Source organism: Scardinius erythrophthalmus, assembly GCF_964197995.2.
Source record: "Scardinius erythrophthalmus genome assembly, chromosome: 16".
Taxonomy (NCBI): Eukaryota; Metazoa; Chordata; class Actinopteri; order Cypriniformes; family Leuciscidae; genus Scardinius; species Scardinius erythrophthalmus.
In genome coordinates this window covers 11,525,556-11,540,677 of record NC_138236.1, presented here as the reverse complement: position 1 = coordinate 11,540,677, position 15,122 = coordinate 11,525,556, and the positions used below count along the sequence as shown (strand labels likewise).

Here is a 15,122-nt window from a genome sequence, read left to right as displayed (position 1 = left end):
AGCCGCTAGGCCACACTCTTTAGAATAAAGTTTCTTTATTGGCATCTATGGTTCCATGGAAACTTTCCATTCCACAAAAAGTTCTTTAGATTATTATGTTCTTTCATAAAAAAAATTAATAAAATATTTTAAGAACTGTTCACTGAAAGGTTTAGGGAACCCAAAACAGTTCCTCTCTGACATCACTGCAAAAAAACTTTTTTTGGAACATTTATTTTCAAGAGTGCACATCCATCATCAGATCCAGGAAGTTTTGAATATGCTTGCAACCCAGTAAGTATATAAGTATGGAACAGGTTAGCTTGGATCCACAGCTGTATTTATTGCATGCAGTGCATAAAAGCTCCACTTTAGGTGGCTACAACTAAATACTTTTTTATAAACGTTTTCATTCTAAATGTACCAATAGGCTATATTTCAACAGCGAAGGACATTTTAAAGAGTAATTTAAGCTTTTAAACCGACCCAATAGGGTCACAGTGGGTCATTCACCCACACTGTCCCTTTTTCATTCTCTCTTTTTCTTCCTGGTAAGTACAATGTTTGTCATGGTAATGAAAGGGTCTAAGGGCGGATCTTTGGATGGTGGAGAACGGGGTGGGGGCTACATGAAGGTGCAGAAGAGCAAAAAAGGGGGCTGTGGTGGTTTCTGCAGTGCAAGGCTTTGGAAAGGGGTCTGGAGGTGCGGTGTGGGGGATGAACATCTTTTGCGTGTTCATGTTTGTGTGTGCATGGCTCTTTTACCTATAGGGGAAGATGAGGGAAGAAGCCCCACTTAAGTACAGTGTGCATTTACTGCTAAATTGTAAAATATGGACAGTTTAGAATGTACAGGATGAAAATATATCCAATCAATTTAAACATTTGCTAAAGATCTGAGGGTGTAATGCATGTAAAATACTAAATCAAACAGAAAATTGTGTTTTGATAATTTAATTAGTAATATGACAGACAAATCAAATAACAGAATGTCTGAATTACATTATAGAATTCAATGAATCATTGAAGGGATGTCATAATAGCAATAATCTATTATTTTGGATTGAATAATTGTATTCAGCTGCTTTATATGTTATGAGTAATAAGATGTTTGAAACGTATGTACAATTCATGGAATTATTGAACAATAATTCCATGAAAAACAATAATTATTCAATAAAAGAAAGAAAAAAAATCAGCAACAACATGCTTCTTGGAACCTTCTGCCCCATTCTACTAATTCTAGTAAATTAAGTAGCCTGATTGGACAGTTTGTCAATGCAACCTAAATAAGAAATCTCAGAAAGATGAGAATCACAATGAATTTTTGTTTCCAATCTCACTCCAACAATTAAGACCAAATCTGCTTTAACCATAATGACTAATAAACTATAATCTGATATGTTGCCCCAATCATAAAAAAAGCGTGTAAATTGTCACTCAAAGAAACATTAATTATACTATATACAGTACAACATTCAGATGAATGACAGAAGCTTTTGTAGTGCAGTTCATCTTGGCCTTAAAAAATGTGCCTTTGTTATATTCAAATAGAATTGGTTTAGATTTTTTTGGTTGACTTGAATTTCTAAATGTGATTTTGGCTAAAAGCAAATATAGCAGTATGTTTCACCATGCAAAATTATATTTATGTTGGCTCACCATAGTATTTCACCCAACAGGTTAAATAGACATTTTGTGAGGCACGTTTATGAAAATGTACCTAATTATCAGTAGTTATAAAAAAAAAAGAACTGTTACGTTTAAATAAGATTAATATGAACAACTTGTGGTTGTCTTTGCCCACATTTTACAAAATAAATAAATAAAAACAATTCACAAACCTTATTTATTTTGTCAAAACACAATCACATTGTGTGTTGTTTAATATTGGTTTACATTGCCTCACTTACAATATATTATGTCATGCAACATTAAACCAGAACTGTAGTTGACTTGAGAAAATTATTTCAGACAAATGACATTGTATGCTGACTGACTGAGTTCTCATTATGGTACGCATTATGATCTCTAATAATAATAAAAAAAAGTAGCCTGATTTATTTGATACCACATTGTTTTATTTATGATGTGTAAACCCCATCCTCTTGCTTCCCATCTGAACTCTAGAAGGCAGGACAGTTTGGCAGAAATGTTTCAAACAATGAACAGATGAGACTGCCCAGACATCTTCTCAATACGTCATTCTCTCTCTAACATTGTTCTAAAGTTGGCTGATACCACGTTCCTCACATAAAAACAAGACTAGGAAGACTGAAGGTCTATCTGGGTGCATTCTGGGCATTCCTGTTATTGTGATTTTATTAAGGGGCCGCTAATGACCCTGCACCATGCAGAGATGCTGACCCTTGGGTTCTATAGGACAATAGACAAGCTTCTTGAGACTGACACTGTTGAACCTGAGCCTCACCGAGAATATAAAACTGTTTTAAGCCCAGTGTTAAGAATGGTAGCAATGGATCAAACTGCTGTCAAATAGCAATCGAACTGAATTGTTTTGCAAATAAAACATGTTTAGATATTTGATAGTAATCTAAAAGTCCTTAGAAGGCATGAAGACAAATTTGCATTGTAGACATTTGGATTTTCTCTTGAGAAATTTCTCGTTTCCAAATTTCTCTTGTTTTTATATATATATATATATATATATATATATATATATATATATATATATATATATATATATATATATATATATATATATATATATATATATGTATATATATATATATATATATATATATATGTATATATATATATATATGTATATATATATATATATATATATATATATATATATATATATATATATTCTAGGCAATATTTTCTGATGGCTTTGTTGAATTTGATAGCTGAATAGAGGCTGGACCGTGAGGGATATCCATATCCAGAGAAGAAAGTGATGGTTGGATATCCCTCACGGTCCAGCCTCTATTCAGCTATCAAATTCAACAAAGCCATCAGAGAATATTGCCTAGAATGTGTTTAAGTTTGTGTACGCCCACAGAGACATAAATATTGTGTGTGTTCACATCTTTAGTTCACAATGCCTTTTTTGTGAATGGCATTGGGGTTTTTTTTTCTATAGTGAAATGCTGTTTACAATTACATTATCAGTATAATCACAAAATTGTCCTCAATTAAACAAATCTGCACTTGTCAAACCTCATTTATTCTCAAATCAGTTTCTGAGTGAGTCTTTCCATTAGCGCCATGCTTGAACAGTGCAAGTGAAGAACATGAGGTTATTGAATAGAGGGATTTGTAGCAGATTTGCAGCTAATTTTAGTATCTTTTCATTTGAGCTCATTTTAATATTTACATAAAGCTTTGCAGGAAGAGTTTAGTTCAGAATGAGGTCTGTTCATGCTGTAATTATTAGTATCACTTATGATCTAGAAATTATTATATATGGTTTCCATATAACTAGAACATGGTTGTTCGGTATTTAACAATGAATTGTGAATGCTGTTTAAATTCCAATTCAATTCCCGAAGGTGATTTGAATTTAAAATTAGAATGTAAGGAAGTATTTAAAATGAACTGAGATTAAAAGAATGTAAGACTAACTTTAAGCAAAGTTCGTCAAAGTTGCCTTGCCAAACCCTTGCCTTGACTGTAGGGCCCTTACAGATAGACAGACGGACGGATGGATAGTGTTTATTGGGGCTCCTCAGCCCCTGCCCCAAGTTTCTACCCCCCCCCCCCCCCAGATCACTCTTTCCAGTTGCAGTGACAGGTGGCTCTTGGGGGGTTTGTGTTAACAGAGGCCAACAGCTGCACAAAGGAGTCCCACTGGTCTTTTCAGGGGACGGGATGTCCCCTCTCAAGCGTGCCATTTGCACCCCCCAATCTCCCTCCAACACCAACCCCCTCTCCCCTCAATAGCGTCCACTCCTTATCCTCTCTTGAGCAGATGCCAGCTGGGCTCTACAGGTGGCGAGCAGCTTCGAAATTCATATGGATTCAGTAAAACATCTTTTCCCCCTGTTATCATTGTTTTGTCCCTCAGAATATATTAGATTATGTTGAACTGAAAAGAAGACACAATGATGGAAAAGAGAAACTTATTTCTTCTGATTCAATATAACTGTGACATACTTTGATCTTTCATTAAAACAATTATATTGAAGTTATGTTATTTCGCTTTAAGCACCAATAATAATAACTTTTAACAAACACCATCAAGCAAGCCAACAAGCATGACCTGTGGGTCATTTTATCATCTGATTTGAGTCTTATTTGGGCATAAGCACCATTGTAGGCCAACGTACAGTAGGTGGTGGAGTGATGTTCTCCTAGAGAGCATTTGATTGGATAAAATAAGTGAGTGCAGTATGAGTCATCAATATTTTTTTTTGCGTTTTTCCAGTTTTGATTTCATGGGTGTTTATGGCAAAAGTGTGACATGAAATTTCTACAAGTCTCAGACACTGTACAACATGTGATGTGGGCTCATAGAGAGAAAACACCTATCTAAATAGTCATTACACCATCATTCTTCTATGATGAAATTATTGGTTCAGTCCACTGAGTCACACTAGGCAGTTTGAACCATAGACTGGTTAGAACATTTTGGAGACGCAGGCAGACGAAACCTTCTGCTGTAAAACAGGTTGGACAGGTAACATAGGTAACAACATTTAAAAGGTGTGAGCTTGTAAACGTAAAAAAAACCCAAATCATTTATATCCTACTTCTTCTGATTAGATGTGAAATTTCCAAACCGTATTAACAAACCATCGCGGGTAATTAGGGATTACTTTAATTCTACATCCACCCCTACGTATAATGTGGTACATTCCACACTGGAGGCCGAGTTGGGACGGTCTTCAGCTCACAATGAGCCGCATGCCATCACCTTCAGAGCGGCAGAGGGAGCACACAGGCGTCTGCTGTGTGTCAGAAAGTTTATAGAATCTCACCGCTTCATGAGGCCGTGACAAATCTACGGTTTTATGACTGGACTTTAATCACAGGCTCTACATGCGTCCATCGTATCCATAATATTTTACCAAGACACTTCAGTTTATTGTTTTGCGGATTTTTTTGTGCGCTGAGCAGAAACAGGGATCGGTTTCGTGTGCCTGTGGAAATCCGGCGATTGAAGAAAGTTTCTCCCTGTCTCACGGAAGGAATGAATACATTTTAGAAAAATCTTTATCTTTATCGAAAAACATGGAATTCAACCATCTTGACACACAACCGGGGATAAATCAGTTGACACCATCAGGAACACGTAAGTCGGTGTTTATGTTAAATCTGTATTTCTCCTCGTGATCATGCGAATGCAGCCTTGCTTTTACCTTCCACCGACAATATCCGTTCAAAATATATATTAGTAGCGGAACAATACGAAAACTGCTAGGTATGCGTTGACCTCAGATGCAATTACACATTCCAAAGTAAGTTTATTCAAATGAAATAATAATAACACTAAATAATGCTAGGACTTCCCCCAGATAGCACACGTACGTCTCCAATATGTCTTTTAATAGCGGTTCATCTGGAAAGCATCTGCTGTGTACAGACATCTTTTAAAAAAAATCAGTTTTACATACATTCTAAATCATAAACATCTTAAAAACGTTTTCTAAATGTTTAACACCGGACAGGAAATGTCTTAGAGACGTATTGCAGAGTTGTTCTAATAGCTAGTGGTATAGCCTATTTTTTTAAATTTATTTTGCATTTACTTATAACGTAACGTGCTTAATTAAGAATAGACAGATAAACATGTATTTTTATTACATTTTTTTGTCTGTCATACTATACAAGTTACTATAGCATCTTTTTTATCTAATGCATGACGTGTTTATGGTGGTATGTGACGTGTTCCAGTGATTCAAGCTCAATCATGAGATATTCACGAAGGAAATTCAAAGTTCGAGACAAAGTATTTCACACAATACTAGTTATTAGTTAGAAGTTTATGTTGCAATGGTCTTCGAACTAGCATGGTGTTTTGCTGTCATCATCTGCGGGTGTCATGGATTATTGTGACGATTGATTATTGCACCGGCTTCTTTCTGTGACGTCACTCATGATGTCTTTAACTATGAATATAAAATGATTAAAGACGAATTTCCAGTTGATCACAATGATTGATTCGTCATCAAACACTTAAGCTGCAGATCATGTGCAAGTGATTTCTGAATCTGTTGACTAAGTCATCTTGGCAATGACGCCATAGTTACCAGATAAATAGAAGTTAGAACCATATGATCTTCATGATTTGGATGATAGCCTACTTTCCATGGCAACAGCTAGAGAGATCAGCCATTAAGATACACCCTGCAATTATGCATGTCTGGATAAGCATGAATATACTGTAACATGGCAGTTAATCTATTTCTCAATTCAAATTACAGTCATTTAATGGAGCTCCCGAGAAGATGGACATCTTTAGGTTTTGGGGTTTGGCTGCTGCTTTTAATTAGGATAGTTTGTGTAACATGAAGACCTTTTTGCAGCAACATTGCTTTTTTCTGGCTTTGGGCTTATAATTGAGCATTGGTTTGGGTAAAACTATGGCTACCTCAGATCTGTTTCTCTTTTCTGTCTTTGCTGAATATTCAGTTAGTATGTAACTCCTTGCAGGTATACTGGATTTTAATCCATCTTTTTGCCTGTTTTGCACTGGTGATCCTCTGCAGTTTTATGATTAGTGATGAATATCATGCAGAACTAATTGGACTTGGTCATCCTTTTATTGCAGATGAGTCATTACTCTTGAGACTAGGTTAAAACACTCAATGACCTGATAGTCACTTGTAAGAATGTACATTTTGAACAGAACATTTTGTCATAAAGTGAGCTTGAATTTCTTTCTCTTTAGAACCTGAACAAAAAGGGTCTTTTGTGTTTAAGTCCTTTGCATTTATAGGACTTCATTCACTGTTGACTGTTACTCATTAACTTTCTATTTTATCCTTTATAAGAGAGCTCTGTTTGTGTCTTTAGACTGATTAATCACCTTTCGTTGTCCTTTCATTTTATACCGAAGACACATTGCATGCAAGTGCACACTTAGGATCCCATTATTCTATTGTTTGAGAGAAAATACAAAGTAAATTTAAGTTGTCAATGTTAAAGGCATGGCCTGAATGGGAGCTGAGGCGTTCTCAGTCTGACGAGGTCTGCTCTGTTGAGTTTTGCCCTGTCAGGACTTTTGAAGAGCATCTTCTAATCTCTCTTTTCTTTAGGTCTGCATTCAGGCATGAGTGTCGCTCAGTTCCCCCGGCCTTCCGTTTTACATCCCCAACTGTCTGCACTGTTTGGTCCTCTTTCTTTATAGTCTCCCTTTGCTAACCTGAGAATCTGTCTTTTATGTGCTTTTTTATTTTATTTATTTATTTATTTATTCGGGACAGTGCACATTAATGAACAATCTAACATTTCTGTACAGACTGTAAATGAGCCAGGTTATAGCATAAATGCTAATTTTCACCTGTAGTCACGAGGCAGGAAGACAACAACATAAAAAATAATGCAACACAAAAGAACAGACAATATACAGTATCAAGCAAGAAACACATTAGCACACATTCAGGCAGATTACATTGCATCAATACAATGCTTGAAACATTAAGATTCATAGATTGCAATGTTTCCATCCAAAGCTGTGAATTTAACTTATGAGCAAAAGTGGAATATCAGATAAAATGTTTATGAATAAAGCCCCGTTTTCATCCCATCTGTTCTGCCAGTTATCCAATCATATCCACTGTTGTGGCAAAGTCACGTGAGTTTTTTGTTGCGCATCGAGGCATTTATTCGGTAAATGTGTTTCTATCATAGTTCATGCAAGTCTACTTATCTGATAAAAAATGTATCTGGCTTATTTGAGAGCATATGTAAGTTTATATATATACATAAACTCTTATTTGAGAGTTTTTTAATGCACATTTTTAGAATTTATGCCCATCTTGGCATTTCCATCCAGCGTTTTTTAAATGTAATATCCCAAAATACGTTAGTTTGTTTTCTGCAGGTTCAGTGAAATCTAATAGCAAACTAATGACAATTGAGAGTAGTGATTGACTGAAATCTAGGCTAATCATTTACTGACTGCAAATTTATTTGCAGTTTATTGTGGTCAATAAATGATGGCTGCTGTTAGTAAGTGGATATCCATTTGAAATAGTATATTTGTCAAAACAAGTCCTTTAGCGTTCTGTATTAGACAAGTCTTATGTTAATAATCTAGAACTCTTTTGCTGTGAGGCTATATGATATTATAAGTTATTCCTCCACCCCAGTTTGATCAGGCTGTTTTTTTTTTTCTCAAAAAAGGTTCCCTTTGGGGGCACGATCCATGATATGTTTTTTGCTTAATGAGTAGGCCTATTATTTGGAGTTCGATATTTGGTGTCACAACAAAACTGTTTTAATCAATTGTCAGTTCTGTGGAGGGAGGCTAAAGAGATTGTCAGACTGACAGGGGCCAGTTTCTGTTGTGTAACATGTAACAACCCCCAAAACACATTTGTATACACACACCCCTCTCTGTCACGCCCGAGAAACAATATTCAGTTTCACAACCTTGAACCAAGTGGCTATTATGTAATGAGCAGAAAATTACCCCTTTTTTAGAATGACACCATTAATGACAGTAACAGAAGGAAGAAACTATGCTATGACTTTGCAAAATTTATTGTGCAATTAAGATAAAATGCTGTTCCATTTGGCAGTAACTGGCACATTATTTTGTTCCTTTATTAGAAGAGTGGGACATTTTTGACCTTGGATGTCATTAAATGAGTGCCGACAGCTTACTGGGGAAATGTTTAATTGGCATGTAACAATCAAATGATCCAATTTATTCTGACCACCAACTTTAATACTGACACTCATGCACATATGCAGTTATGCACCAGTGATAAATGAAGCACATTTAGCCTGAGGATTAGTTTTGGTTCTCCACTGCATCAAATCTGACCTAGAAAGTGTGTCTCGGGCGTAATTAAGCGTCTCTTAAGATTTGAATGTTGTCAGACCTAGAAAATGGCAAGGAAGTGTAAAGGAAAGGGATTTTGAAAGCCTCCAGATTCTGTTACTGGTTAATATTGGTCCTATTGTTTTTCTTTCTATTTTTCTTTGTATTCATAATAGGAAGGCTTGACTCTTGATAATCCAATTTGCACAACCTCAAAAATATTGCATGTCAAATAAGTTTACATAAGGCCCTCTCACACAGCGTGTTGATCCTGTGAAATTGCCGTAAAATTGCTAGAGTGCCTTCTGTGTGAACGCAAACACGTCCTGGAATTGATGCGGGGATCGATGTCGGGATGGGGACCCAGTAACATTGCCGGGATCAGTCCCGGAACGCGCCCTGTGTGAACAAAAGCCAGGACCAATGCCGTAAGGGGTGTGTGATGACGCACATGCCATCGCACTGGCCTTTCGACTACAACATATACAGCATATGGGGAACGAGCCACTCGGCAAACCCAGTGGTGCTACTGGGGAGTATGGACTCGTCTTCGTGTTGAACTGACGAAGAGGAGTTATCAGCAGAACTGACATCTGACAGGAGTTATCACATCCTGACGTCACGTGTCTTTACGGGATCATTACGGGATGTGTGTGAACGCACTCACAGTTTCGGAAAATCACTGGTAGCGTGAATGAACCAAATTCAAACGATCCTGGGACACACTATCCGTGTATTTTTCGGAATCTCTGTGTGAAAGGGGCTTGAATGTATTCATCCGTTTTGCTTCCCACAGTGCATACAAGAGTTTGCACCATTAGGCGGAACGTAATACTTTTGCGAGAAAAGTTTTTGTTCTGCCTAGCAACTTTGCATCGGCTCACAAAATGTTTTGTTCTCTTGCAAAGCTATTGCGATCCCCTGAAAACTTTGCATGGACTTGCACACTTTTTGTGCTCTCTCGGAAATGTTCACTAGAAACTTTGCGTTTTCTCACAAAAGCACTGAAGTATTGTTTTTCCTCCTACCTCATATGATTTCCATCACAAAAGTATTGCCAACACTGTAAAACATTTCCGTGAAATTTATGACAAAAACACTGGCAGCTGTTTAACACACGAGAACGATCCTCATTGGTTACGCAGCACGTTTGAGCTTCTGGAAGAGCTCATTCAGGTTTGGTTGAGCTTCTGCTTATGTTTGCTGATCAATGCTTATATGTGAGTAAAAGCCTAAATTAAATCTGTTCATCATAAAAAGCGATCGAATGTCTTCAGAAAATTTGGACTAAACCACTTCATGAACTTTTTGAACTCTCAAAGTTGCAATTGCGTAGGCTGTCTATGGAAGGACAGAAAGCTCTCCGATTTCATCAAAAAGATTTTCATTTGTGTTTCGAAGATGAACTGGTTTGGAACGACATGAGGGTGAGAATTTGATGGCAGAATTTTCGTAATTTTGGGTGAACTAATCCTTTAAGACTGCAGACATGTGATTTAGTTGTAATAGGGACAAACATCGAGCTACCTCAGTATGGAGACAGCATTCATATTTGTCATTTACAGCAGGCGCTGTGTTTTCTGGTGTGGCCGCTGAGTGCTAGGAATGCTAAACATTCCTCACTGAATGTGTGTCTTCTGTTCAACTGAGGAGAGAGAAACGAGGGAAGTGTGAGCGGACGAGGAGGGAACGGTGTGACAAGATTCCAGAGCTCATGCCTGCATACAGATGGAATCACGTCAGGTCTCCTTTCCCGTGTAGCACCCAGATGGTGTAAATCACAGTCCTCATGAAGCGCTTGTGGGACAGAGCCTTTCCATCTTCCCCTTTCCCAATCTGATTGGATAAAGGCATCCATCTGCACCAGAATATGACAGAGGACACCTTCATCAAATGCACTGCCATAATCATCATCTCTTGCAGTAAATGCTGTGATGTATTTTTTAAAATGGTTGATCATTTTAAACCGCTTTATTTGGAAGACCACATATAAAAAGTCATTACTTTCTAACTGAATACACTGAAATGGGGGTCTTGTGAAATCAAATTGGTTTCTGTGGCACTTGTATTATCCAATCAGAAAACTTGGAGGCGGCTCTCAGCCAGTTACGGGAGGGACCACTTGTCAAAAAGGCTAACATTGCTGAAATTGCAGAGTGGCTTTAAGGTGGGAAAAAAAATTATGCAAGGAATTTTGGAAAATGGAGAATGTGATAAACTGGGAACCACTCTAGAATTGTAAGAAATTACTGTGATCTAAAATTCATAATCTGTCCCTGCTGAAAAAAGCTATCTTAAACTATGGGGTTTGCTGGTCGTACATGTTGCTGGTTTTCGCTGGCCTCCAAGCCTGACTGCCTGAAAAGTGCCCGAAACCCCTTTTAAAGGAACACTCCGACTTTTTGGGACTTTAGCTTATTCACAGTATCCCCCAGAGTTAGATAAGTCCATACATACCTTTTTCATTTCTGTGCGTTCTGTAAGTGTTATTTGACGCACCCACCGCTAGCCTAGCTTAGCACAAAGACTGGATGTAAATGGATAAGGTAGCATACTATTCCCAATAAGTGACAAAATAATGCAAACATTTTCCTATTTACATGTTGTGATCTGTATAGTCACAGCGTGTACAAATAACAAGGCTATATGAGACAGAGACCATTTTTAATCGTATAAATACTGGGAACTATATTCTCACTAGGCGTAGGAGCACAGCTACTTGGGCGGAGTGGCTACTTGGGCGGAGTGGCTACTTTGTTTACGGAACCATCAACAGGGCGTCTCGTGTGCTGCGCTAATGACTCCGCCCAAGTAGCCGTGTTTGGAGACGTGTTTGGTCTTTAAAGTCTTCACGGTTTATAAGTCCCTGAAAAGTTATAAATGTTTTGGTTATAAACGTGAGCATATTAGTTACATCATCAACCAAAACATTAGATTAGTGAGCCGTTTTGCTTTCTGTTGCATACATAGGTATCCACATTCTAAGACAGCATCCTATCTAAAATGGACCCTCATAAGTGACTGATTTGAAATGCCCTTCACACACAGGCAGCAACTCTCTGCGGCATACATTAGCAAAGTGCACTGGAAACCTGACCCTCAATTGATTGTGATAGATTTTGACCGAAGTTTAAGACACGTTAGTTCACTCTGCGGCCATTTTGGTAGCTAGGGACCTTATGTGGGTAATAGGCGTACAAGTATAGATCCTATCTACTTGGGGAAAGACTGAAATCTCTTATGCCGTATCTTCCTGGTTTGATGTTAACATGTTGCTAAGCATTTCATACGTGTAAACCTTAAAATGTTTTCTAGGTAGTCTGCTTGTTAGATTTTGAAACAGAGCCGTTATCTTTTAAAGTTGCAATGAAAAGGAGGTAGCGACAGATATTTTCTTCTGAATTATGACATGCATCTAAGTGAAAAAGATTACTGAAGAAGAAAAAATAGTAAAGCGAGAACTTGGTTCTGATATCGTTTGTTTATTGGATGGAGGCAGATCTGAATATGTGCTGCAGTTTATTGTAAAAAAGGGGCAGGGTTTTATTTGCAGACTAAATGATTGGAGAAGTCCAGCAAACATCACCAGAGAGAAGTCGTTTTCACTGGAAGATTGATTATTTTATTTAAAGGGATAGTTCACCCAAAAATGTTGTCATCAAAATTTTCTCATCATTTACTCACACTCAAGTTGTTCCAAACCTTTATGAATTTCTTTCTTTTGCGTTTCATTTTGAAGAATTGTTCACAATAACATGCATTTATAAATAGATGCTGGGTTTTATTTTCATTTGGAATCTTTACAGCCACGTTGTCATATCTCATAGGTGGTGTAAAGGTCAAAAGACAGGAAGCCTTGGAATGCCGTCAGAGACTTTCCTGTCCGTCACTCTTTTGCTCGTTTTACATTCCCTGTGTGGGGATTTAACGTTTTGACTTCTTGATGTGTCCTAATTTTAACAGCTGAACAACTGGGAAAACAGCTGTACCCTGCTGTATGTTGTAAAAGGCTGGATTTACAGTCTGTTTCTTCTGGAGGTGGGAAGATCATATCAGAGAGAAGTCGGAATGCAGTGACAGTCAGCTGATCTGTGCTGTAATGTCGGTCTGACGCAACTAAATGCCAGTGGTCTGAGTTTCAATTTTGTTTCTTGTTTTGTTTTCTCACATGCAGGTTTTCTATTGTCATTTCTTTAGTGAATCAGATGCTCATAACTGATATGCCGATAATAATTTTCATGTTATGGCCAATAGTAAAGGTTTTTTTTTTTTTTTTTTTTTTTTTTTTTTTTTACTATTTTATCCTAATTGCCATAAAATAAAACCAATCATTTTAAATGCTATAAGTGAATTTATGCATCACAACATTATAATGCTCAGTATGAAAAATAGATTTTGAACTTTACTAAAATAATACATTTAACATCGTTATTAAATTAGTAGCATTTTTAAAGACTTTAACTTTAAAAACCGTTAGACGGCAGCATGGGGAAATGAGAATATCCAGAATCGGCAGAGATCAATTGACCAACAGCAATATATTAATATATTAATATGTAACAAATAACCGATGTGTTACCGGTTAGTGTTGTCAAAAATATAGATTTTTCAGTATTGTATCGATACTGAAATATCTGAAACGGTTCCAATACTCCTTTTCTGCAGTATCAATACACCAATTCCATTTGCGCATTCTTGCTTTCTTCTCTCCAGTGCCGAATTGACACACACCCGCCTCCTCTCACGCTCTTAAAGGTGGTATCAGTGATTTCAGGCCCAAAAATATTTTTATCACATTCATCTAATCTTTCCTAACGATCCGCTAGCTGCCCGCCCCATAAGCATGCCGTCAAAAAAACACGTCTCTGTAGGCAGCCTAGGCTCTGAGATCTGCACACAAAAACAAATGGTTTAGCCAAACACTCAAAACCAAAACAAATAGTGTTCCAACCAATCACTGACAGGGGGAGGGTGTTGTGAGGTTTTGTGCTCGTGCACGGCTGCACGCGAAGTCAGAGCTGAAGAAAAAGCTGGCTCAAAACCTCACAGGAGGGTGTTGTGAGGTTTTGAGCCAGCTTTTTCTTCAGCTCTGACTTCGCGTCGGTGATTGGTTGGAACACTATTTGTTTTGGTTTTGACTGTTTGGCTAAACCATTTGTTTTTGTGTGCAGATCTCAGAGCCTAGGCTGCCTACAGAGACGCGTTTTTTTGACGGCATGCTTATGGGGCGGGCAGCTAGCGGATCGTTAGGAAAGATTAGATGAATGTGATAAAAATATTTTTGGGCCTGAAATCACTGATACCACCTTTAATGGTCAAATGCAAAACAATTTTTTGTATTAATTTTGTTGTTTTTTTATTACTGACTCTTTAGGCTACTTGTCTTTTTTTTTTTTTATGTAGTTCAGTGATTCAAATAAAGCCTCCCGGTGCTGTGTGTAAGCTATTAAAACAAAATTACCCAAATTATCAAAACATTATGAGATAACAAATTATCTGTATGGTGGTATGTATATATGGCAGTTTTCCCCGTGGTATTGAATATCAATCATTTTCAAGTTATGGAAGTATTGTGGCAACACTATTAACGTTACTAATATATTGTGCCTCCCGAACATTAGTGAAAGAAAATAGATCAGGACATGATCACTTTGAAGTTTGAAAAAAACTTGATGAAGCACAATGCAACAACGTCAATATGTTTTAAAGTTGATGTGATTCAGATCTATAGAAAAAAGCATTCACCCTCAAATTTCAATGTGTTGGAATTATTCGAAGCCACTGATGGAGCTTGTAGTATGACCTTGACTAGACCTCAGTTTGATATTTGATAGTTGTTTTATTTTGCTTTTACCGCCAAACCAGCAGCCTATGCACTACTTTTATTAGCTATAGCCTACAGATGCTAACAGTTTAGAAAATTAGCAATTGATTCAAATCATATGACTGACCATTTTGTCTGGCCAAACCAAAATAGTCTCCATGTTGAGGTTGAACATTGATTTAATGAAATTTGAAATGTTTATATAAAGCCTTGTGTTTTTATTTTCCCATGTGATAGTTTAGCTCTCAGTTTGCAGATCTTGTTCTTGGCTCTGGTTTCCTCTTGCTTTAGTGTGAGCGAGTTCACAGTACATGAAAGTGCTTTAGGGCTGAGGACGAGATTGGTTCCCAATTCCCATAA

The 15,122-nt window shown here is 37.2% G+C and overlaps 1 protein-coding gene across 5 annotated transcripts in view; it reads left to right on the top strand.

Moving 5' to 3' along the window:
• Positions 1–4,817: 4,817 nt before the first annotated feature.
• Positions 4,818–15,122, top strand: part of map7d1a (MAP7 domain containing 1a) — a 42,664-nt gene continuing 32,359 nt past the window's right edge. For all 5 annotated transcript variants that reach the window (XM_081389308.1, XM_081389307.1, XM_081389305.1 and 2 more), the window contains exon 1: positions 4,818–5,239. In XM_081389308.1, coding sequence (XP_081245434.1) covers positions 5,179–5,239 — 61 coding nt within the window. In that variant the 5' untranslated portion in view covers positions 4,818–5,178. The remainder of the gene's footprint in view (positions 5,240–15,122) is intronic.